Source organism: Rhamphochromis longiceps, linkage group LG9 (genome assembly GCF_057381845.1).
Source record: "Rhamphochromis longiceps isolate RC_006_pf linkage group LG9, R_longiceps_female_GT1.1, whole genome shotgun sequence".
NCBI lineage: Eukaryota > Metazoa > Chordata > Actinopteri > Cichliformes > Cichlidae > Rhamphochromis > Rhamphochromis longiceps.
In genome coordinates, this window is record NC_140565.1 from 16,892,145 (window position 1) to 16,917,572 (window position 25,428).

The 25,428-nt window shown below is 39.4% G+C and overlaps 1 protein-coding gene across 1 annotated transcript in view; it reads left to right on the plus strand.

The window, feature by feature from the left end:
- cntnap2a (contactin associated protein 2a) overlaps positions 1–25,428 on the plus strand; it is a 443,305-nt gene that overhangs the window by 159,843 nt on the left and 258,034 nt on the right. The window contains exon 2 of the mRNA XM_085418525.1: positions 13,672–13,782. Coding sequence (XP_085274651.1) covers positions 13,672–13,782 — 111 coding nt within the window. The remainder of the gene's footprint in view (positions 1–13,671; positions 13,783–25,428) is intronic.

The window sequence follows — 25,428 nt, forward strand, 5'->3', positions numbered from 1 at the left end:
ACTCATCACAGTCACTTCCTTTTATGCGCATGTAACTTCCTGTCACACACACACAACTTCTCAGAGCAGCTCAAGCTGCTTTTCTGTTTCTGCAGGCTAATCAAACTTATTTTGTATTTACAATCTACAAACCCTCTGTAATTCTACTAACTTTTGATCTAAAATGTAGCATCATTCACACAATGATTTCATAATCCTCTCACACACACACCTTTTAAATAAACTAAACTCTTATAACATCACTCATGCATCTCTTAAATTAAAAACACTTTCAAACTTTAAAACATCCTACTTTACATCACCAAAGAAATACCTCTCACACCTTTATTCATCATTCAAAACCTTCTAGTCACCGCATTCACACACTTAAAGTGTGACCAGAGTTGAGGAATATAACTCAAAACACACTTTCCTAAGAGTATTTTAGACATGCTTGTCATAATCAAAAAGAGCAAGTAAAAAACAAACAAACAAAAAATTGAAACCTCCATTAATTCTCACCGCACACACAAGAAATTAAAAATAAAACACACCAGCAACTAATGCTGGAGAAAAGTTACTACTGAAAGTGATGTGTTAGTCTTAAGTATATACAGTGCACTCAATATATTTATATATCTACATCCAAACTCAGTCAATTACTATACATCCACTACGGCAACTCAAAACTTTATTTATAGTCCTCTAATAAACATAAATGGCATCTTAAACACACACTCTACAATGTTTGCAGCAGTATTTGTAAAACCAACTGTGGCTTAAACAGTTCACTGCTTACTAATTTGCATTTTCACACTCACACACACACCGTCTAAAAATAGCTCCAGCATTGCCTCAGACTCCTTTCACACAGAGATCTCTTATTTTATATTACAAAGACATCTTATATTTACAACCACTGTCAGATCTGTCAGCTTTAGCGCCTACACAATTTCGACAAATTTAAAATAACCGCCCAGCGGATAAACTCCCTGAGTTTTTTGCGACCAATTAACCAGTATCAAGACTTTAACTGTTTCTGGCCTCATCTCTAAAATCCCTAACTCAATTTAAAAGCGTCAACCAACCCAAACTTTGCCTGAAGCTCTATTTTTGGCATTTCACAGCCAAGGCTTACCCCAAAGTGTTAAGTTAAAGTTACACGCCCGAAGTCCAACTTCTCCTGTCCAAAAAAGCGCAGGTACCGTTCCAAACGGTAAGGAGACTCTAACTCCTAGCTTCATTCCAGGATGCCCTGTACCCCACAGTTAAGCCAAACTGAACTAACCCTGTTCGCCGACAGGTCAATGTCGCGCGTCCACGACAAGGAGGGAGCATAACCTCCGGGCTCTGCGCTTCCTAGCAGACTCGAACTGCCGTTCTAGAATAATTTATAATACTTTGAAACAACAATCAACACCCAAAACAAGTGTATAACTGAGGCAGATCGACCCTGATGGACAATGGGGACTCTAACCCACAAATTGACCAACAAAGGTCTGACCTAATGACCAACCGGGACTTTAACCCACAAAATGACCAAATACCCTACCAAACTACTTGAGACTCTAACTCAATTTCTTTGGGACTTCAACCCAGTATTTAAACTTTTCCTGGCAGACTCTAACTGCTTTAGCAGACTTTACTGCTTTCATTTCTTCTTAGCAGAACTCTAACTGCTTCAACTCATGAAATTTTCATCAAAATCAAAACAGAAATCCACCAGTAACTTCAGTGAGTAGACTTAAATTTTATCATATCCAATTTGGCACACTTTGGAAATAATTCAACAGGTAGTGCCTTACCTTTTGGATAAGCCGGCTTATGCCCACTCACTTCGACCACTGGAATTCATGTCTGCCCGTCAGACCACCTCAGAGACCACCAAATTTCTCCATCTAAACCTCCAATCCTCCCTCCTCAACCACCGGACGAGCCCCCAAATGTTAAGGTTCAAAATTGAGGAGGGAGAGTACAAACCACCCATGGTCCAGAAGGTCTTGGTCAAACAATGATTTTAATGAACACACGTGTGGGAAGAACACTCTGTACGCCGACAGCAAGTGATCTCCGACTTAATCAAAGCATAAACAGATATTTTATAGCATCAGGGTTTGATTTACTGACGCCCCTTCATGCGTCACAGATACATTTTATACATAGATCAGATCAACACCACAATAGCTTTTCACCCAGAAGATCATCTTCTATTTTCATGGCTGGTACTTTCCGTTCTTGTCTTAAAGTGAATTGTTCCTCTTTCTTGCCGAGACATGACTAATCTCTCCTCTAAATAAATCTAACTCATGTGTGTGTGTATGTGTTGACCTCACATGCTCTTTGTGTCACCTCTTCACCTACTGTCTGTGTCTCGTCCTCAAATGCTCTTTCTCAATTCACCTGTTGCACTTCTGACCTTTTACCAGACCAGAGGCTCACTGAGACTATATGTATGTCTTCTACTAAATAAATGTTTTAATCAAGAACCCCTACTAAAAGCTTAATATAAAATGATCTGATATATAAGTGTTTTGTAAGCATGTATTGCAATTCCTTCTATGGCTCCAAGTCACTTGCACAATAGATTGTCCGAACATCGCGCCGAACAAAGCTTCCGACCCCCAATTAATTGACCGAGCTCCAACTCTTTAATAAGCACAGATATGCATTGTGTATAAAATAGTCATAACTGCTTAAGGCCTTCTTAAAGCTATCTGTTACATTGTTAAAGCCTCGTCTTAGCCTGCTGCTCAAAATAACTTCCACTTCTGCAAAACTCTCCAAGCCTGTTTCCTGTCCTGTTACTTTTAGCCTTTCTGAAAGACACACTGTTTAAACCTCTAAACACAATATAAACTCCAGATTATATTATTAATGCAATGGTAATGATGACAATTATTTAACAATAGCAGTAAAATAATTTCCCTGCTCCACAATACTCTAAAGTATTTGCTCAGACTAAATGTTGCAACACAAACATCATAAGATTTCATAAAGCATGCACTGATGTTTGGAATAGTTGGCGAATATAAATGTCTTCATTTAGTTTTAATTGTTATTAATGTTGGTCTTTGGTAACTCCAACACTGGTCAAACCCAAAAAATAATATCAGTTGTCTATAAATATTTTCTGTTTTATTGTTATATGCTCTGATGCATTCTGCTTTGTTTAAACGCTGGAACAGATTTTGTTTTTTGCAGCATTTCAAAAGTTATGTTAGATTTCAGTTGACAGATGCAAATGTGAAAATAAAAAGGTATATGTGCGTGTGTGTAAATCTCTGTCTTTATGTGAGGTAGCTTCATCCAAAACATCTCATTATGCGCTTGGTCTCTGCTCACATTGGCACAGGGTGCTAGATCCGTTGACAAAAATTGTTTGGTAATGGTTCCAAGACATGAAAAATGAATCTGGACCAAAAAAATTAGATTAACAGCTCAAGCAAAGTGCTGGCATGCCTGCTGGTGGTGGTTGGTAGTTGGAGGGTGGTCAGGAAAGGCAAGGGAAGGGAAGGTTGAAAATGAAATAAGCTGGACTGAAAGAGTAAAGCGCAAATGAGCAGCGTGAGCAGAGACTCTTTTTTAAAAAAAAATAGTTGTCTTCCAATGCGAAGACATTTTCGCCCTGTCACATATAAAAAATGCTGGAAGTCAGAAAAAGGGTGGACAGGACATGAATTAATAACACTGGAGAGGCCTATAGGCATCTAGGCCTAGGTTAAGTGAATCAGATTATACATGTATGGTATAAACATTTCTTTACATGAGAGAAAAAGTTGGACAAAAGCAAGTAACCTTTTCCAAGAGCTTAGTTCAAAACCTGCACATTGATGCCAGCAAAAGCAATGAGACAGAGGGTTTCTTTTGAAAAACTGCATAAAAAACTGTCTTCTTCAAGTGAAAAGATTTATTGACATCTTATTTGCAATAAATATATTTTAGCAATAGAAAGTGACCGAGATTTAGCAATTTGTACCTGAGAGAAATTAATTTCTGTAAAAATACGATAACCCCTTCTTCTGTCTTTTTTTCAAAGAACAAATTTCATATTTAGAAAAGTTAGCACTTTGTCATAGAGAGTTAAATGGTCATTTTAATTCCCACTGTGGTAGCATGTGAACTGAAAGTGAATAGGCTCCCACCCTGAGGTCTAGATGATTGTTATTCACTCCACTGCCATCTGCTATTTCATGCCACAGGAATGTGGTGGCCCTGAGCACAAAGGCGCATAATGAGACTTTGTAGTGAATCCACTGAAATACAGGATGTGTAACGCACAACCAGATACACACTGAATGATCACAAAACTTTTACATATACATATATATATAATCTGAATATTCTGAATGAAAATGTTGTGTCAGCTGGGGTTAAATTGAGCAGGAGCACACCAGAGCTCAGGCCTGGCTCTCGATGTTCAGATTCACCATGCTGGAACTCCTCCTCTTTCTGTATTACAGCAAAACCAACTTGCATGCAACTCTTGATCTCTGCTCTTGGACACATACATCTCATGCTGAACAAACAGAAATTGATTCATACCAAATGACACACTTCTAGTACTGTAACTTTTGTCCCTTGGATACAGATTCTGCATATTCACATGGTATTTATCCGGTATCCTGGCTGAAGTTTGGTCCTTTTACAGCATCCTGCCATGCGATTACATTTGTTCCTGACCACCGAGTACACTCACGTTAACTTTTATCGAGTGGAAAAAAGTTAGCTTGCTTATATTATGCTAACATAGCTGTGTCGCTAGCGGTCACGTAGCACATCATTATATACCAGCTAGCCAAACTTCAGTAACCCTACACTGCTGTTTAGTTTTCTGTCTTCATTTATGTTGGAAGTGATAACAGAGCTGTACGTTTTAATTTGTTTCCAAAACCCCGCAGTCAGGACATGCTATATTGTATTTAGATAGAAGCTAGCGAGCTAACTTCCTGCTAACTTCTAACTCCGTTAAATGTCATAAATTCCATTTTCATGGATGCCTGGATGTTAAACTCAATTGTTACACCTGTTAGAGCAGAACGCTGATCATTTTATTAAAGATGGAAGACTTTCGACAGTTTTTCAACTCTCAGTAATGCCATAGTGATCGTTTGATATATGGACCTGCAGCGGCGTTTAGGCCCAGACACGGCTAGTGACATCAGACTTAATGACCGGATAGATATTAGATGCACTGTCATGTGTTCATATAGGCTAGAAGAACTAAAACTCACTAAAAAAGTGATGAAAAGGCCTCTTATTTATTTTTAGTTGATTTAATTGTAGTATTTCTTCTTTTAAAATAATGTGACTTTGAGATGTCTCACAATGATTAGGAACTGGAACCATTGCCAACATGTATTCAGTGAAACCCTGTTCACTTTGGAATTTTATTTCACATCGAAGACACTGGCAAACGGTCGGAATAGCCATCTGTAATCCCAATTAGAACGGCCTATTCTATGCTGCAGAACATCTGTTTATTTTTGTCCTATAGCTCTTTGTGAAGCCCACTTGGGACCTGCTGTCATGAAATTCCAGGTGTACAGGACAGAATGCACATGAAGCTGCTTGCTAATTAGTCAATGGCCATTTAACTGTTTGTGAAACTTTTTCTCTGTGATGGCAGAATTTTTGAAAACACTGTTGGAATCAGAGTTGCTTTAATTTGCAACATTTGACCATAATTAGATTTTTGGGGGAGTTTTTTTAAACAGGGCAGTGGAGAGAAGATAGGACAGCAGAGAGAAAGACCAGTTGACTTGGTGTAAACAGCCTTAGGGCATATTCAGACTCGGGCCTCTGCATTAGCCTTATGGCATATGGGTCACCTCCTACCCAGTGTGTTAAACCAGTTATAAATAAAGTTGGTTAAGACCAGCTTGTGTTTAGTTACACTAGAAATCTAATATTACCTGCTGTTAATGGTAAGTTTACAGCAATATTTCTGTAGGCAATCAAGTGAAACAGTATTACTTTCCCAGCAAATTAGAAAACCTGCTGGGATCTCTCAGTACATGGGCATGGAGTAGATGGAGTCTATGCATACAAAGCTTCTGCTATTTTTGAATCAGCTCAGCCCATTATCTCAATGAGGAGGACAGCTTCTCCAAGACGGATATTGGGTATACTTGGCAAGAATTGGTAAGATGGGCTATATGAATTTATAAACATTACAACAGAGATTAGCTCCCTAAAGCAGACTTCTACAGTCATTTCATTTAAGGCCACTGCCTCCAGTCCAGAGATACTTCATTAAATTGAAATATGAATTTGGAAAGAAATGGAAAACAGAAAGCAGAGACCCCTTCTGCTCCCAGCCAAACCGGAGGACAAAGGTTTGCACAGACAGAGGCTCTCACACTCACTGGCACTTTGGAGAGTCAGACTGCATCTCCATGCAGCTGTTGGCACTTTTGACAGCTTCCACTGTGTTCATGACATGGGTCCACAAAAAGCCCCCAGGTCCCCAAACTTCAGTATTCAGTGTTGTTGAGAGGACAGACTTGACAGCACAGTAGCAAAACTCCACACACAATGGTTTCACAGTCATTAAATAAAGATAGCAGAGTTTTCTGTAGTGTTTTTAACAGTCTGCTCAGCGGTCTAAAGAACACTGAATGTTCTTCACCGGTTTACTGACCCCATTGTTAAAACACATGCAAAAGGTGAAACTGGCAGGCCTTTTCAGCTCCAATGAATTTCAGCATGCACTGTTAAGTCTTTGTGCTAAGTACTCGTGAACTGTTTCTTTCAAGAGCTTTTGCCTAAATGGCCAATGTGGCAGGTACAACACTTAGTCAAAGAGTTACATCATGGCAGCTGTCTCAGTTCCAAAATTTCGTCTCTTGGCTTCTAAGATTTGTGATTCTATTCCAGCTAATCTTTAGGCTGTCATGAATTTTACCCCGGTTGGATTATGCTGGACTAGTGTCCAACTCCCTTTAGCTCCAAAGATGTGGCAGTGAAAAGGCCTTTGAACAGGCTGGCCAAACACTGTCTGTCTATGGCTTTGGTCCCAACTGGTAGCAGCCAGCTGACACATCTCTTGGTAGCTGTTTTTCTTCATCCTAGTTATTTACTTAACTGGAAATGTCACTAAGAAGGCTTTGGTATGTAGCCATTTTTTCTTCCTCATGTCCTGCCTTCATGTTATCTATCTCTCTTTTTACTCCCCCACACTGTCCCTATCTGTTTCGCCTCTCTTATCATTCTATCATGCATAAAACTATCTCTTCCTCTTGCACAGAGGAATAGGCTGACATTTGCACTTGGATATTGTAGTCATTTGCTTCCCCTAAAGTACCTGAACTTACAGAACCCTGCTATGCACTTGAGACCCAGGCAAATATCAGTGGCTATGACCTCTTTATTGAGTGCTGAACATATAACCATATGGTCTGTGTTCATCAATGGTCTTTTTTTTAAACACATTTTCACTAACCAGGCACTGGTCTTACAGTAACCTATTTTAGGATGTCACACATTATCCATCCAGTGTGAAAATTTATGTAATTTAGTTTATTTAATTTGCCACTATGCTTCCTATCTATTTTCCTGTATATCGTAAGGCTACATTATGTGTGCAGCAGCTGCGTCCTTTGAGGTATATCAGTAAATAATTGATGGGTATGAGTCTAGATCTCTTTCAAAGTTTAATTAGTTGCAAGGAAAACACAGAAGTTGCCCTTTCTCACACACATACCATACAATTTACCTGTGTATAACCCTGTGCTGTGATTTAATAATTGCAAAACAATAAATCAGGGCATTACTGTTGTTTTTACAGCTGCAATCCTTAAGGACTGAAAAATGAGAAAAGAGACAATGTAAGATTTATTGCCAGTAATTTCACAGCTACAGTATAACCTAAATTCTCTATTTATTTCAAGTTCAAACAATTTGTACGATATCAAGGTTTCCTGATACAGCTAGTGCTGGTGTTGGCATTTCAAACAGGTTCACATTGTACAGTGGATTCATTATGAATGATCAAATCGGATACAGTCTCCCATCATTTCTGTGCTTTTTTTCTCAAGTAAAAGCAATAAAAAAGACACTCAGTTCAGATAAGGGCAAAGTATATTTACTGGCTTCTTTCCACACAAGTCACATATGGACGAAATGCAGCATTATGTAGAGCACTAAAGCCTCAGACAGGGCTTTAGAGTTCCTCTCAAATATGCCACTGTATATTGGCTTTATTACAAAAGCAGAAACTTTTCATTTTCTTTTCACTGCTATGTCCTTGGTTCTTTGTTGTCCCCCCCAATCAACATGAATGAGCCCATCCTCATTCATATAATGTCACCGACTGTGGTGTTTTTGGTTTTTCAAGCTGACTAAATGGCAAGTAAAAAGAAACCCGAACTGTAAAAATGAAGCAAAACTGAGGACAAAATAGAAAGCTTCCCAACAAGACGCGAGTTGCTCAAGAGGTCTTTCTTGACAGACTTCTGGCTAAGATCACATCTCACTGGCAGCCCTTTTTCTTCATTGTCGCCCTTCGAAAGAGGACTGCTTCTCAGTTGTTAATGCTGAAGCAACCAGTGCATCAAGTCTCCAGAGGACACCTTGCACTTACCCTTAAGACAGCTTTGAAAAAGCAGTAGTACTTGACACTCAAACGATGGAAATATTTGGCATAAACAATGCTAATTTTCAATGTGAAATATTATATAAGCCTACACAATGCAAACCTCCACCATGGCAGCTCCCTCGCCTAGCTTTATTTACTTTGTTTGCTTTGCCCTTTTTATACAGACTTTAAAAAGTTTGTAGTACAGCAAAATTCAGATAAGTGTAGCACGTTAGATGCTTACTTTAATTACACAAACATCATGTAGGAGTAGGCCATGGATAATATTGATTTGCAAATAACAGGATAAGGATAACTTGGGCGTATTATATAATATTATAATGCAGTATATTTTTAACTAACTAAGCAGCTCATTCTCTGTCTCTTAACCATGCCTTCTAGATGAGCTTTAAAGCTGACACATTTTTGGTTCAGCTTGAAAGAAAGGCAGATGTGAAATGCAAAAGTAAAGTCTATAATGTGATCAATACTGTTTATACTGTTTACAATATTTTACTACTGTATTGTATAATGTTTTCAATACAAACAATAACAGTAAGAAACACAGTTTTAGACAGCTCTATATAGCATTAATATTAGCATTACTAAACAGCAGATCAATCTGTTGAGCATGAAGGAGAGGTCAGACTTGACTTTTTAGACTGGTGGATATAAGATGGATTGTTAACATGACCCAGCTCTACACCCCTACAAAGTTTTATCTGAATTTATTCAAAAGTTTTTGAGTTATTGTGTTTACAGACAGAATGATATTCACACACACAAATACTATCAAAAACACAACCTCCCTGAAGGAGGTAATAATAATAATAAATGATGAACAAAACCATTAGTTGATTTACTTGCTCATTCTGTGTGTTAAAGATATACTCTGGGTTTCTTAAAATATTCAGCACTGGAATAAAATAGCTGATCAATACCGAAGCACTGGCGTTTCACTGAAGGAAAGCTACAGAGAGTCTAACATTGTCTGCATTTGAATGAGCCATTGTACATCTTTCAGTATAAAAAAGAAGAAAACTGCTACTGCAATTCCATCAACCACAAACAAATTTTTATTTTAACATGCAATATTAAAATTATTGTTGTTGTAGTTATCACCGGTTCCCTTGTGAATCAAAACAGCATGCTATGAAATTTCAACTGCGAGTAGAATCAGTGCCTGTGGAATGTTATGAAGCCAGTAGACATAAGGGGTGAATACATACATGAGTAATGCACATGGCAGGGGATACCTTTGGACTTGGGAATCAGCAACAACAGCAACAGCAACCACCAGAAATAAACTGCACACATAGAGATGCAAGGAAAATAAGAATTTGGCAGCTTTACCGAGGACCCAAATAAACAGATGCTAATTTTTTTTGTTTAGCTGATTTAATGGAAATGTGGTGCAGTGTACTGTAATAGCGAAAACAGTGAGCGCAGCTTATGAGGTCAAATTGCGTTTAAGTCTAATCAATCACTTTGTAAACATAGCCACCAATTTTGCCTCGGGAGGTCTTGCCATTATCAAAATTAAAGACAGTTAAAGTTTCGTTTCATAGATCTTTGTGATGGCTGCGAATATTCAGGGTTCTGCTTTCAGAGGCAAAGCACATTTTCACCCAAGTTCTTTTTCACATATTTTAAGATATTTCCACATTACTGGTCAGGGTTGTTAATAGCTACTATATTATTAGTACTGTATATTAGAACCATCATTCTTCAACCAAGACAAGCCATTGTGGAAGCATGCAATCATTACCGTTTTCTGTATTTTTTTTTTTCTCTTTTCTGCAAGGTTACTCATATACTACCAAACTGTTGGAGAGGTGGAGCACAGAGGAGGAAAAGAATCTCATGTTGAATCATGTTACTTTCTTTAAAATTGTGAAATAGAACATTGGCCTTGGTACAGGTTGACTTTCCACCTTTTCCACCTTTTTCATTTATTTAATTTTTTTTAGTATATATCTTCTGATCTCTAAAATCCGTACATGTATAGCGGCTTCTCCCCAGAAGAGAGTTTAGAGAGCCCTAAGGAAATAAGCGGAGGCACTGAAGAAATTCACTATATTTCTCACCACCTTGATTCCTTTAAAATCTACTTTCTCTCTATTAACTCGCCTCCTTCTTTCATTCCATTGCTGCCTCCTCTTCCAGCCTTTATTCAATGTATTCTGTTAGTGTGAGTGTGTGCGTGCGTGTGTGTTTGTGTGACCTACAAAGCCTGTTCATGTGCAGCTAGAGCAAGTCTTTGCCAACAAACCTATAGAAACACTCATTAGACGGAAGCTGCAGTAAAGCTGTTGTGTTCCCAAGTGTGTGAATGAAAATGAAGAATCATCAAGTGTATGACTGGATCTAAGCGCAAGTGTTTGTGCCTTTGTGTCAATCACTGCACAAACAGTTGAATATATGGATGCAGAACATTTGTCCATAGCCGTGAAGGAGCTCTCGTGTGCATTTGTTTGTGTGATAGAGGATCCTATTATCATTAATTAGGATGCAAGAATAAATTTGGAGACTCTTGAGCATGACCCAAAGATTTCTTGTAATTTCATGACCAGATGCTGCTGCACGAGAGCTGCACCTGTGGAACAGCTGCAAAAGGAGATAAGCAGGAACACATCACTAGCTGTTCTGGCATGGGTTGCAGCTGGTGACACGGGCTCACCTGAGTCATTTTAAAAGAATCGTACCTCCTCACACAGTATGCAAACAGACTTTTTAAATCCCGCTGCCTGAAACCACGTTGTTGCCCTTCTCTCCCATTCTAGGATGCTGAGTCAGACGCCTGACAGTTGCAAGTGGACTTTGCTAATATTCCAGGGTGACATGAATGTGCCAGAAATGTCATTACTTTTTATAAAGGAGAACCTTGATGTCTCTGTGCATATCCACCTGCCAAAGCAGGCAGCAAAAGGAGAAAAATGTGGAGCTCTTTCAGACCACAAGGGAGGCTTTCCAAAGAGAAATGCACACTTGCATGCAAGCATACAAAAGGACACACCCACACACATTGTCACGATTAGATATTTTCCATTCTCTATGAGCCCACCTGTAACACAAACTCTTTGAGACTTTCACCAGATGTAGTCTACTGTACACACACACGTGTGATCTGTCTATGCACATTCACAGAAGGAGAAACAACACTCTTTTCTAAATTTGACTCTCCCTCATACATACTCAGACTCTGTGCGCACACACACACGTAGTGGGACATGACAGAGAGCTAGTGACTGTGCCTACCTGACCTGACAGACCATTCACAAGTTCTCTCTGCGTGGAACCTAATGTACTGGAAGAGGGGAGTGTGTTTGTGTGGATGAGAGAGTGAAAGGGGTGGATTGAGAGAAAAGAGAGGGAAGAGACTTAATCACTGTGTGCATGTGAGGAATATTCAGTATTTCTTTCCTTTGATTTCTGCTGTGTTTGTGTGTTTCATATGTATTCCTCTGCCGTCACGTTCTTTGTTTTCTCTTGAGAGCACTAGCAGAATGTTAACTTGAAAGTGAGGTTATGAGGAGCATCGCCGTGGTGGTCTTTCAGATAATTTTCTTCACAGCAACCCCAATGAAACTTCTATTTAAATGAAAGAAGTTGAAATTTATATCTGTTTGCAGAAAAATCAAACCTAAAATTTCATCATAGTCATTTATAAATGCCTACTTCGTACTTCAAATTTCAGAAGTGAACAAATGCAGAATAAATATGTGTAGGGTTTAGGGCTGCCACAAACGATTATTTTGATAGTCGACTAGTCACCGATTATTTATGCGATTAGTCGACTAATCAGATCATCATCCACTGGACGTAAAACTACAGCTTACTGCACCAGCAGCATCTGCTCTTATAACTATCATTAGCTTACAGCTTTAAGCTTTTAAGGTGCTAACTAAAAATAAAGACAAGATGATAGTTTATTCAATTTTAATGAAATTTGCAGATTGTTTCGGTAAAGTCTAATAAACTCCTTGCTATCTAAAATATAACAGGACACCGGAGTATATTCTCCAGCATCTCACACTTCTGATAATCAGCTGTCTGCTTGACGTTTATTCAGCTGTGTAAAAACTATAACTTTAATCTCAGCCAAACCGATTTACTCAGGAACAAATAAAATACTAAAAAAAAAGCCAAACAATAACATTTTTAATTTATCTAAGTGACTCATATATATTTAACCTGAGTCACGAAAGACGGCGGTGGGTTTGAAAACAATTTGCCGGGAGTCCGGTGTTCTCACGGTGCTAGTGACCTAGCCCCCGGCTCGCTATCGAGCTAGTGGGTAACAGACGTCTCCGAAAACGTCGGAGCGCTTTTGAAAATATGTGGTGTCCTGATAAACTGAGCAGATATTTGAGGTTTACACAGCTACATTCTCGGCTGAAAATATGTTAAACGTTTATTTTGTGACCCAGAAAGAATAATAAGAGTAATATTAAAACTAACTAGCTACCGCCATTGTTGGAAACTAAGCTGGGCCGCGCTATGAATTCTGGGACACAGCTGCTTCTTCTTCTTCGGGGTTTAACGGCAGCTGGCATCCTTGTACATGCTGTGCTGCCATCTTCTGTTTCATTCCGTTATTACACTCTTAAATCCTGCTATTATTCCTGCGTCTTTTGCGATCTTACAAAGCTTCAAACGACACGTCGACTATTAAATCAGTCGTCGACGATTTTGATAGTTGACGTAATCGTGACTAGTCGACAAATCGTGGCAGCCCTAGTAGGGTTTAACCTCAGGCTGGGGCAATTCATTTTAGCCACTTGTATTTCTCCTCTGTTTTGATTGGTTGTTTGGTTTTTTAAATCAGCTTTGCATCTGCATTTAGTTACCAGGCCAGATTGCCTGTTAAGGTGGATATTTTTGCAATGTGTTCGTGAATTTGCCAAATTGGTTTGACTAAGTTGAGATTTTCTCATAGAATTACAGTTAAATAGGATTTAAAATGACCAACAACTACTTAATGTATTTTCTATGCATGAAAAAGTGTGTATGTAAAGCAAAAAAACACAGCTCTTTATCATATCCTCTGTTTTCTTCCAACGTCCTCTTCTGTTTCTCACTCCTTCTGTTTTAATATGCGTTCTTTCTCTCTACAGAAAAGTGTGATGAGGCTCTTGCCTCTCCTCTGCCTCACACAGCCTTCACCAGCTCGTCTGTCTTCTCCAGTGGATATGCACCTGGATATGCCAAGCTCAACAGGAGAGGAGGTATACAAACACACACAGACATACGTGCATGCGGACACACACATGCAGACAAGCCTACAGATGGCCATGTACTCACACATATATGCATTCTGTTGGAGGGCTCTGCTTACATGCAGTGTAGACAGAGATAAAAGTAAATACCTAATTCAGGTACGTGTACATACAGCCTTATGGATGATTTTAGAGATGACACACTGTGAGATAAACATTCAAGCCTTCATCGAGCGACACACTTCTCAGTGCTGCACAGCTGCTCTCACCACCTTCCTCCTCTTTTTCTCTTTTCTTTCTTTCTACTTCTTTATATTTCTTCTCCTCTCATGCCCTCCCTCTCTTGGCTTCAATCATTATCTCAGTGACTCAGACTGAAGCTCATTTCCACATCAGTCCACAGCAAAGACAGATAGGGACAGACAATTACACCCCTCCGTGTTTATACAATTAATAATTCATACTTTCCCATCTAATATAGCCGCACTACAGCTGAGGCAACAACTCTGACATATAAAAGCAAGGTAATCTGGTATGTTTAATCATACCAATAGAATTATTTCTACTAAATGGGACTGCAGCTCCTGTAATGACACCCACCAACAACCGATTAAGGAAATAGGGAAGGAAACAATGAAAAAATTAAAAACAATTTCTCAAAAGGATAAGGAAAGGATGGTAAAAATACAGTTTAGCATTCTTCCCACCAACACATTTTCTTTTCCTCTCCTGGAGGATAGCGGTCCTTGGAGAGCATGTAATGGATAAAGTGTATATATTCAGTTTATTTTTGTAAAAGCTTAAGTAATACTTGAATGAAAATAGCTGTAGTGTGCATTTTTGTGAAATTTACTTGCGCAGAGTGATGTTGGAGTGACGTCTTTTATAAGTCATTTTTGGATGCACAATTCTGGTCCACCGAAGGGGTTGTTTGTGTAACGCCAGACGGCGTCTTTTTAGCGACGTCTATTATACTTCTAGTGTTGACGTCTGTAAGACCTTTGGGTAGGGACTATTTATGGTCCAAATGTGGTTGTTGTGGACGTCTTTTAAATGTCAAACTTGTAAGACTCATTTTAGATGTCATTTTTATAATGCTTCTGATTGTATAGGCTCTGTAGTCCCATGTTTCCAGAGGGTGGAGGGCATATTATCTGTACAGAAACAGTTATGTTTAAAAGGATGCAGAGTGATTAGCAGACATCTCCAAGATGGTGCGGGCTCCTGAGCTAAAGCAAAAGTGAGCAGCTGCGTGGTGGATTTCGAGCAGAAATATCATCTGTGCATTGACAAAGACTGTCAGGCAAATAGTCCAGTTCATAAATACACACTTTTCGTATTTTACATCTCCCAGAGCAGGCCACTTCACAAACACACTAGTTTCGTCTTACACAGCTCTTCACAATAAAACAGGATACTAACCTCTCTAAAATAAAAACAAACGGTATTTAATGCAAATACTTTTTTAACTTATTAAACACATTTTACTCCTTTTAAAATGAATACCAAAAATTTTATAAATACTTTAACCATTATTACTTCATTTACATTTCAACATGGAATTTAACATGGATTTTAATGTTTTTAATATTTTAAAAAAATAACAGTTTTAACCTAGTTACAAATAAATAAGGTGATTAATTAAAATAAATAAACTAGTTAAAGAAAAACAGGGAAATTTAAAATAACAAACAAAACAAAAAAAACCATGCGCTAAATAAATTAGTAGGTCAACACATAATAAAGCATCTTTGTTGATAAATAATCTGTATTCATATGTATCATGTTGAGAGAAACAATGTTGATATTTGTAAATAAAAAAAACATTACATTTATTAATCATGTAAATTCCCTGCACAAGTCATAGACATCTACATGACGTCCAAAAGATTACCCTGTCGAAAGTTCAAATGTTGAATATCATATTGATTTTGGGAGACACTATTTCTACTTTTAAGATTAGGCTTAAAACATTCCTTTTTCTAAAGCATATAGTTAGGGATGGATCAGGTGACCCTGAATCCTCCCTTAGTTATGCTGCAATAGTCTGCTGGGGGATTCCCATGATGCATTTTGTATTTCTTCTTCAGTCACCTTTCTCACTCACTATGGGTTAACAGACCTCTCTGCATTGAATAATACTTGTTATTAATCTCTGGCTCTCTTCCACACCATGTTTTTTTGTCATGTCTTCCTTCTCTCTTCCTAACCTGTCGTGGCAGATGGCCGTCCCTCCCTGAGCCTGGTTCTGTCGGAGGTTTCTTCCTGTTAAAAGGGAGTTTTTCGTTCGACTGTCGCCAAAGTGCTTGCTGATAGGGGGTCATTTGATTGTTGGGTTTTTCTCTGTATGTATTATTGTAGGGTCTACCTTCGGATATGAAGCACCTTGATGAGATTCTCTAAGGTATAGTAGCTGATGACGGTCAAGGATTCCTCTGGAAATCAGTTTGGATGTGAACGTTACAACTTCAAGACAGATTTACTTAACTTTAAAATACTATAATTAAACATTTATAATGCAAACTGCATTAACTGTTGATGTGCGCCAACCTTCAAAATATGACATTTGTAACAGTTGTTAAAGTAAGAAGTAAGATGTATTTGCATAGCGCTTCAATAGACAAGAAAGCAGTCATGAAATATTTTACAGAGGTATCAATTAAAAAAAGAAAACAGCTGATATGTGTTTAAAATGATCTCACATGAACCAGGTGAAACAACACAGAATTCAAAACACCCAAATGCTTGTCTAAATAGATGTCTTTTCACCTGTTGTTGAAAGCATGTCACAGAGACAAGCGATGATATCAAAACATGCTGTACAGTTTCTGTCACAACGGGACTGAACGGACTCACGCGCAGGCTCTAGGTCTTGAAAGCACAAGAGTCTTTATTATGATGCACCAGGTGATTATTTACAAAAGTGAGGGGAAAGCCGGGCTCCGGGGGTCCACACACGAACGGGAAAGACACGCACACTCTCCGTCCACTCCTCTTCACACTCGCACACTCTCCGTCCACTCCTCCTCACACTCCACTCACTCGGGTAACACAGGGGTAGGTCCAGGGAATCTGTACACAGAGACACGAATGGGTAGTTAGGTAAATCGCTATGAAACACTTCTGAAGTCATTGAGCTGGGGTTACACTGACGAGGGTCGGCAACGGTCCAGTGACGAGAAACACAGGGCTGCCGTCTTATAAAGGAGCTGGATCACTCGTGATGAGCCACAGGTGCGTGGGCCAAGGGCAGGAGCCCGCAGGTGAGCTCCGCCCAGGCAGAGGGAGGAGGGAAAGAGGGGAAAGGAGAGAGCAGGAAAAAAATAAAAAAAAGGAATACAAAACATATGTAGCCGTACTGAGCCGACCGGGTAGGCACAGGGACCCTGACAGTTTCTGTGTTTTAGCTGTAGAGAGTCTCCCTTCGCTCTATCATTTTGACTTGCATTTAGATGCAAGCAGCTACATTTGACAGCCAAATGTACTGTTATTGGCATGAATATGTGCTCTTCCAGTGCTATGAAACAGGGAAGACACAAAATCAATATTAGCCTAGAACCTCACTTTTTGGCAAAGCTTCATTTTTCACATCAGGAGTCCTTGGCATATTGAGCCACCATTGTGATTAACAACAAACAGTTTCCATCAGCTGCTGACTTTGTGTTAAATGTGCCAAGATTATATTGAGTTAAAAGTGATCAGTGGCTAAAACTACCAAGTAATCATCACTCTGTAAGCATGGAGACCACAAAGTGGCAGAATTGCAAAGGAAATTGTATTTGCTATGAACGTATGTCTGTTTGTTTGTTTGTTGCCATCTAAGAAAAGCATCCAGTGAGAAATTGGTTTGATTGTGAATGAAAATGGTCAAATCAGTATTGATTTCCTAAAGGTCATACATGAAAATGAAAACTGGCAGCAACGTGGAGACCAAAGACCAGGAAATGTTAATGAAATTAGGCAAATATCAACAGTGGTAGGGAGTAATTGTTGCTTATGCAAAGAAGGTGGGCACAAGCGATTAAGTCATCTACCAGTAGGAGTAAAGAGTAATGTTGACTGAGATATGGCAGCGTGAGAAAGGGAAGGGAAGGCATATCAGTATTCACAATACTAGAGACATAATGCACAAATACAAACCCTAACTCCCCCCAAAAATATACATATTCAAGCAAAGATGCATGAGAGTCATCCATATTGCACATATTCTTAGAATTACAGTGATTTTCTTTACAGACAAAACATGCACTGAATGAGAAAACAAGCGAAAAGCCAATTTAGCTTCTACATGACTCATGCTCACATTTACAGAAACCCTGTGAGGCATGACAAAAACAAGTCCACACATTAAACACTCGCACTTTCACTGGAACACAAACATTTCAAAGCACTTGTATTGACAAAAACAGGACGGCACTACACATTTACACATATTATAAGGAGGGGTTCCTTCAAGCCGTTACATTTGGCAGCCAAATTTGCCGTCAGTGACATGAGTATGTGCTGATAATCCAATCTACTCCAATCTCCCAGTGCCATGGAACAGCAGAGGCACAAAATCAATGGGACACACCAATCATCTTAAGCTAAGCACATTGGGCTGTGAACGCTGACAGCTATTAGAGTTTTAGGTTATAGTGATGTGCGCGTCGGGTGTGTGCATCCAATTTTCGATGCACAGTCCTGTAGATGTGTGTGTGAATGAGAGATGGAGTTAGATGGTGCCATAGTGATTTTCCAGCAGGCAGCTATCTTGTGTAAGCCTGCCAGTTACCAGGATCCTGGTGGTCATTCCTACTTTGCTTTTTCATTTTAAGATGACACATTTTATTAGTTTTTTATAGGCACAGTATGTATTTGTGTGCCTTTATGTACAAAATGAGTAAACATGAATGGGCTTGTGAACATTGCTGTATTCTTAATTGTTCCATTATAGTGCTAGACCTTTTTTTTTTTACTTAACTTATAAAACAGAGTCACTTAAGATCCTTTAATTAACACATTATGTTATTAACAAAATTGCATCTTATTTAAACCAGAAAAGATTGACTGTTAACAGCTTTAGTTCATTTTTCTTAGAAATGTATTATTAGATGTGGCGTGATGCTAGATTTGTTTTGTATTTCTACTTTCTTTTTTTTTGCACTTACATAAATCAAGCAGGGACAGTTCTGCCTCTGCATTCTAAAAACAGTCAGAAAAGACTGTTTTGTCTTTCTTTTGTTAACACTTACACAGCACCTTCCTCCTCAATTATTTAGCATTGACACAGTGCTTTTATCTGTATCTAAGCACTTCTATCTAACATTCACACACTCACACTTGGATGGATGGATCGGGGCAACCTGGGTGTCAGTATCTTGCCCAAGGATACTTAGACACATGGACAGGAGGATCTGGAGCTCAATCCCCCAGCTTTCCCATTGGTAGACAAGAAATATACGCAGCACCTGAGCTACAGCCTCCTCCTTTGCCAGTCTTCTTTTAATTTGCAATTTCTGCGTCTCACCATTTTATCTCACATTTACCTCCCTCCATCTTTTCCCTTTTTCAACCTCCAACATTCCTGCCGTTGTTATCTCTCTCATTTCCCCTAATAGTCTTGACTTTCTCTCTCTCTCACCATCACCCCTCACCCTCTCCCAAATGTCCATGCTCCCACCCCCCAACTGTCTCCCTTTAGTGTTAGTTAATGTGCCAGGCCCTGAAACTCAAGGACGTCAGACAAACGAAAAGGTGAACCAGCTTCTCTTGCAGCCAAAAACCTTTTGGTCTAGATAGACAAGTGCGGGGGGAAAAAGAGACAGGTAGACATGAAGAAAGACCAGATGACAGCTAACGAAGTGTAGAAAAAGAAAAGTTCTTCACATCTCTTCAGCTCTAAGATTTCAACCACATACATGTTTGAAAAAGGTCACAAAACACTTTAAAGACTGACTACTCGTTTGATAAAATATTAAACAGTTGTAAAATACAGTGTGCATTCATTTTATTTGAAACTGCTGGAGTAACCCTTGTAAAACATGTGTGACCCTGAATAATAAAATGGTCAAAATCAGAGCCCAGCCCATAGCTGCTGCTATGCATCAAGCATCTACACTTTCTGTGATGCAACTCATATCAAATCTTTTTGCAGACCATGCTTGCTTAACACCCCCGTCTGTCTTGTTTAAAGTTTCATCTGAAGAAAATTACTTTTTATTTCAAATTCGTTGTGCCCAAGGTTAACTTGGAATGAGGTCAGTAAAAGTTTTCTCATTTGTTTTGACATGAAAAGGGGCGTCAGGGCATTAGACAGCCGCTTACATAGACATGATTAATACTAATAAGGCCATGGTCCTGATATTTTCTTGGCTTTCCTGTGCCATTTTGTTTGGGTTTTGTTCTTTTTACTTTCTCCATTTCCTATCCCTGCTGTGTTATTCTGTCTTTGTCATATTGTTTAGTGTTTCAGTTTTGGTTGATTATCTTTTGGTTACCTCCAGTTTGAATTTAATAACTGATTTCCATGTGTTTTATTGACTCTCTTTGTCACTCAAACTTTGTGATTGTCTCTCTTTTTTCCTCATTGCTTTCATCCGTTTCCTGCTTCCACCTGTGTCTTGTCTATACAGTTAGGTCCATATATATTTGGACACTGACTTTTTTTTAGTTGTTTTTTTTTACCTGTTTACTGAAACATTTTCCAATTATAGTTATATAATAGACATGGACATCATATGTAGACTCGCAGCTTTCATTTGAGGGTATCCACATTCAAACTGGATGAAGCGTTTAGGAGATTCAGCTCCTTAACATGTGCCAACCTCATTTTAAAGGGACCAAATGTAACTGGACAATTGACTCAAAGGCTATTTATTGGGCAGTTGTGGGCAATTCCTTTCTTATGTCATTATCAGCTAAGCAGATAAAATGACTGGAGTTGATTTGATGTGTGTGTCACGGTTGCGGCGACAGTCGTGTGGTGCCTGGGCGAAAAGGACCCAAAATGCAGGAACTGACTTGTTGCGAGTGAGCATTTTATTTACAATGGTTGAAGTACAAACAGAAACGAGGGTGGTAAGGATGGCACTAAGACACGAACCTGAACTGGGCAAAACTAATAAACCTGGAATACACAACATACAGGGAGAAACACGAGCTGAGGGCAGAGAGACGGAGAAACACCAACTAACGCAGATGAACTGACAACGAGCACAGGTAAACACACATGATAAATACACACGGAGGGAATGAGGAATGGCAAAACAGGAGGGAGGCACAGCAGATCCTAATTGATATGACAAGACACGAGACACAGAACTTCAAAGTAAAACAGGAAATATACACACAGACAGGGATGACTTGACACTAAACAGAGGGAGCACAACACCAAATTCTAACTAGGAAAACCTTAACAGAAAACATCACCAGAACACAAGATAATTCATTAATACAAAAGCCCTGAGTCACAGACTCAGGCCCATGACAGTGTGGTGCTTACATTTGGAAGATTTTGCTGTGAACAGAAAACATCATCGTCAGAGGAGGAGTCCATGCAGGTGAAACAAGCCACCCATAAGCTGCAAAAACAGAAGAAACCCATCTAAGAAATTGCTGCAATATTAGGAGTGCCAAAATCTACAGTTTGGTACATCCTTAGAAAGAAATAAAGCACTGGTGACCTCAGCAACACAAAAAGACCTGGACATCCATGGAAGACAATAGTGGTGGATGATCGCAGAATTATTTCCATGGTGAAGAGGCTAATACAACAGCCAACCACGTGAACAACACTCTCCAGGAGGTCGGCGTATCGATATCAAAGTCTACAATAAAGAGAAGACTCCATGAAAGTAAATACAGAGGGTTCACTGCAAGGTGCAAGCCACTCATAAGCCTCACAAATAGAAAGGATAGGCTGGATTTTGCTTTTGGACAAATGAAACCACGATCAACCTCTACCAGAATGGTGGCAAGAAAAAGTATGGAGAAGGCGTGGCACAGCTCCAAAGCAAACCACATCGTAATACACGGTGGGGGCAGTGTGATGGCTTGAGTATGTATGGCCCCCAGTGGCACTGGGACACTAGTGTTTATTGATGATGTGAATGAGGACAGAAGCAGCTGAATGAATTCTGAGATGTTCAGAGTCATGCTGTCTGCTCTAATCCAGCTAAATAAGTCAAACTGAAAGAAAGACCCCAAAACAAACAGAATCTGAAAGTAAAGGCCTGGCAGAACATTAAAAAGCAGGAAACCCAGCACCTGGTGATGTCCATTAGAAATAAACATTTTATTTTCATTTATTTAATTCGTCCAATTACTTTTGTGCCCCTGAATAAATGTTTTAGTTCCAAAAATGTTTTTGTTCAAGCCAACAAATTACAGCTGAAAGTCTGCACATTATTTTATTCAAAATTGATTGTGGTAGTGTACGTAAGAACCAAAAAATGAAAAAAGTTGTCTCTGTCCAAATATCACTGGACCTAACTGTAGCATATATATAGCCCTGCCCTTCTCCAACTTTCCCAGCTGATGCTCCTTTTGGATTGGTGTGTTTTGTGGACTTTTGTATTTCTTTTTAGACCTTTTTTGCAGCAGCCAAATAAAACTTTTGCTTTCTGTTGTGCAACCTGCTTCTGTGTCATAAAAATAGTTAAAACACCTCTTGACTATGGGCTTTGGCCATACATTCCAATGACAGTTCTTTCTCTGGTTATGTTGTTGGAATTTTGGATGTAAAAGCAGACCATGAGCCAGAAAAAGTAAAAGATGTGCTCCAAATAGGTTTGCACTTGTCACATAGCAACCACAAGAGCTGTGATCTGCATGTGTTCAGTGCTGCCAGTTGAAGACAGATGCCCTGTGGATACAGGTTAAAATAGAAGAGGAATGGATAGGATAAAGACAATGGAGACTGGAAATGTGTCGAGGTGAGGGTGAAGAGGAAGACACTGTGGAGTGAGAGAAAGAAAGAGTGGGAACAGACAGGCATGGGAAAAGAGAACAAGCTGAAGATGGGAGGACATGGTAACCGAGCTGTGATAAGGCCTGAATGACTGATAATTTGGTAGAAGCTGTGTAACTACTGACACTTTGGATTCCTTTTTTTTTTTCAATGCAATCTCAGAGAAGTATCAAATTTCCATGTGGGTACATCTCATTATCTCTGCCGCTCTGGAACAACACTTGGTAATGGGTTATTCCCACATAGCCGTCATTCAGAAAAAACAAGTCTAAAAAGTATTTGCGCTTTGTACAGAGACAAACACTCAGACAGGGTAAGATAACAATGGATGCCACTTTTATGTGAAAAGTGAGAGATGAGTAAACCCATGCCTCGGTGGATGTACCTACAGGCGTGTGAGCACATGTGTGCGGCCATGTTGCTCCGCGGTGCAAACGTGGCCAAGCATGAGATTTAGCTGCTAATCACAAACACGTGGCCACTGATCCTTACATTCCATTTTCTTTTTCAACCTTTCTCTAATTCATATCCCTCTATTTCTGTGCTCCTCTGTCCTTCGTCTTGTCTCTCCCTGCCCTCCATCTCATCCTCTCTCTCCCTTTGTCTTTCTCTCTATGTCATTTTCCCTCCATACAATTTCTATTTTCTACTGTAACATTCTCAATCCCACACTCCTTTTTCACAGCCTGTCTATTCTTTCTTCCCAAACCTCATTAGCTATTTTTTTCTCTTCTCATCCTGGTATATACTTTTCCAACTTTTTTTCCAAGTTTGAAAAAGTTCCACTCTTATACCTACTTATTCGAATGAAGGACGTCACAACCGCAGCACAACTTTCCTCCGACTTCCTGCACAATTAACCACATTCCCTTTCCCTATTCATGCTTTACTTTTCACTGTCATCTTGCAAACTTGTTTGATGTCTCCAGCCATTGCAGTCATCCATCGATAATGGCGGTCCTCTCCTAATTAAATTACTCTGTCTCCATCCGCTCCCTTTGCTCCATGACAGAAAGATGAAGTACTAGCAGAGGGCTAACCAGCTGTTTTCTCTCTGCTCCCTTTTTCCGGCGGCCTCGCATTCTAATTAATTAAGACGTTATACTTTTTGTTAATGTGGTTTTGGTATCAAAAGCGGCACCTTTGACACTCACGCATGTTCTCTCGGGTGCCAGAGCACACAAACATAAAGCCACACAAAGACGCCATGAAACATTTCTGAGCAGGATGCAAAGACATGAAATCTGCCATGTGCACATGCCAACCCCCACATTCACCCACACTGTCAGCGAGACAGAGGAGAGATGTTCTCTTGTTTGATGCTTGCCTTGCCACTGTCATGTTTGCTTGTATGTAATGCCTATCACCGGCTGTTCGTCATCCCTCCACAATCACACTGCATCTCCATTACACATCCGCACAACTCTGACCTTTCACTAAATAAACTCTTTTATTTAGAAATCTTAATTACCAGTTTTTCTCTGCAATATCCCCTTTCCCCTCATTCGTTATGTTCATCATCTCTGAGTGACTGCGAGAGCCATTTACCCATGAAAAAGTAATTAACAGCAGATTTTATATTTCCTTTCTAGGAATGGAAAATTAAAATGACCTTTTTCATTATCATACTCAAAGAGATGACCACACTGCATATACCTATATACATTTTACACTCCAGGAAGAAGTGATGGACAAACCAATGGCTTGTCCAAATATATAAACCTAGAGCAGGGAATCCAGTTGACAGCGTACCCACTGATGAACAAAGAGCAGAAAACACAGCAGTGCAACACTTGCTGAGGCGGTGGAACACTGATTCGGTGTACAAAGCAACCAGAGGGAGCTTTTGTATCTTTGCTTGTGGTCTGGACTAATGACACACTGTAGTCCGGGGTTTTTTGAACTGTGTGAGACGTGATCCACACCGACTACATTAGCTGGGATTCTCAGAAAGCATCCACTTTTGGCGATGGGTCCCAAAGGCCACCTCCTGGTGTGATTTTCTCACTATTATATCCCCCTCACTTTCCTTAATAAGTATGTTGCTGTTGGTACATGTATCTGTGCCCTCCACATTCTTGGGCTGATTTTTATTGACTTTTATTGTATTGTCATGTATTTTCTCTCACACACACACACACACACACACACACACACACACACACACACACACACACGCACACACACACACACACACACACACACACACACACACACACACACACACACACACAAACAGACACATCACTTCAGTTCTTTGAGATCTTAAGAAGTGGGTGTATGTGATTACAAATGAATTTATATGGACTCTTATGCTTGTGTGTAAATGTTAGTGGTCACCATCAGTGTGATACTGTTATGATTCAGCTGCAGAACACACTTCAGCTGTGTGTGGTTACTACAATACTGGGTTATCTGTGTCATCACAGTTAGCTCAAACCTTGTTTTGCACGCTTGGAGAAACTCCAGCATTCTTTTAGTCACTCGTGGTTGCTCCTTTTTTGAATCTCTTTAATCTCACACCGCATAAGGACATTTTTATTTTATTATATTTTCATTTCATCCTTCCTAATAAGCTGTTTAGTTCAGAACACCAGTTTTAGGGCCCTTAAAAGAACTAGTCACAATTAAAAGAGAATCGGTCATATGATTGTTGGGTTTTTCTCTATATGTATTATTGTAGCATGGCACTGTGGGTGTAATGT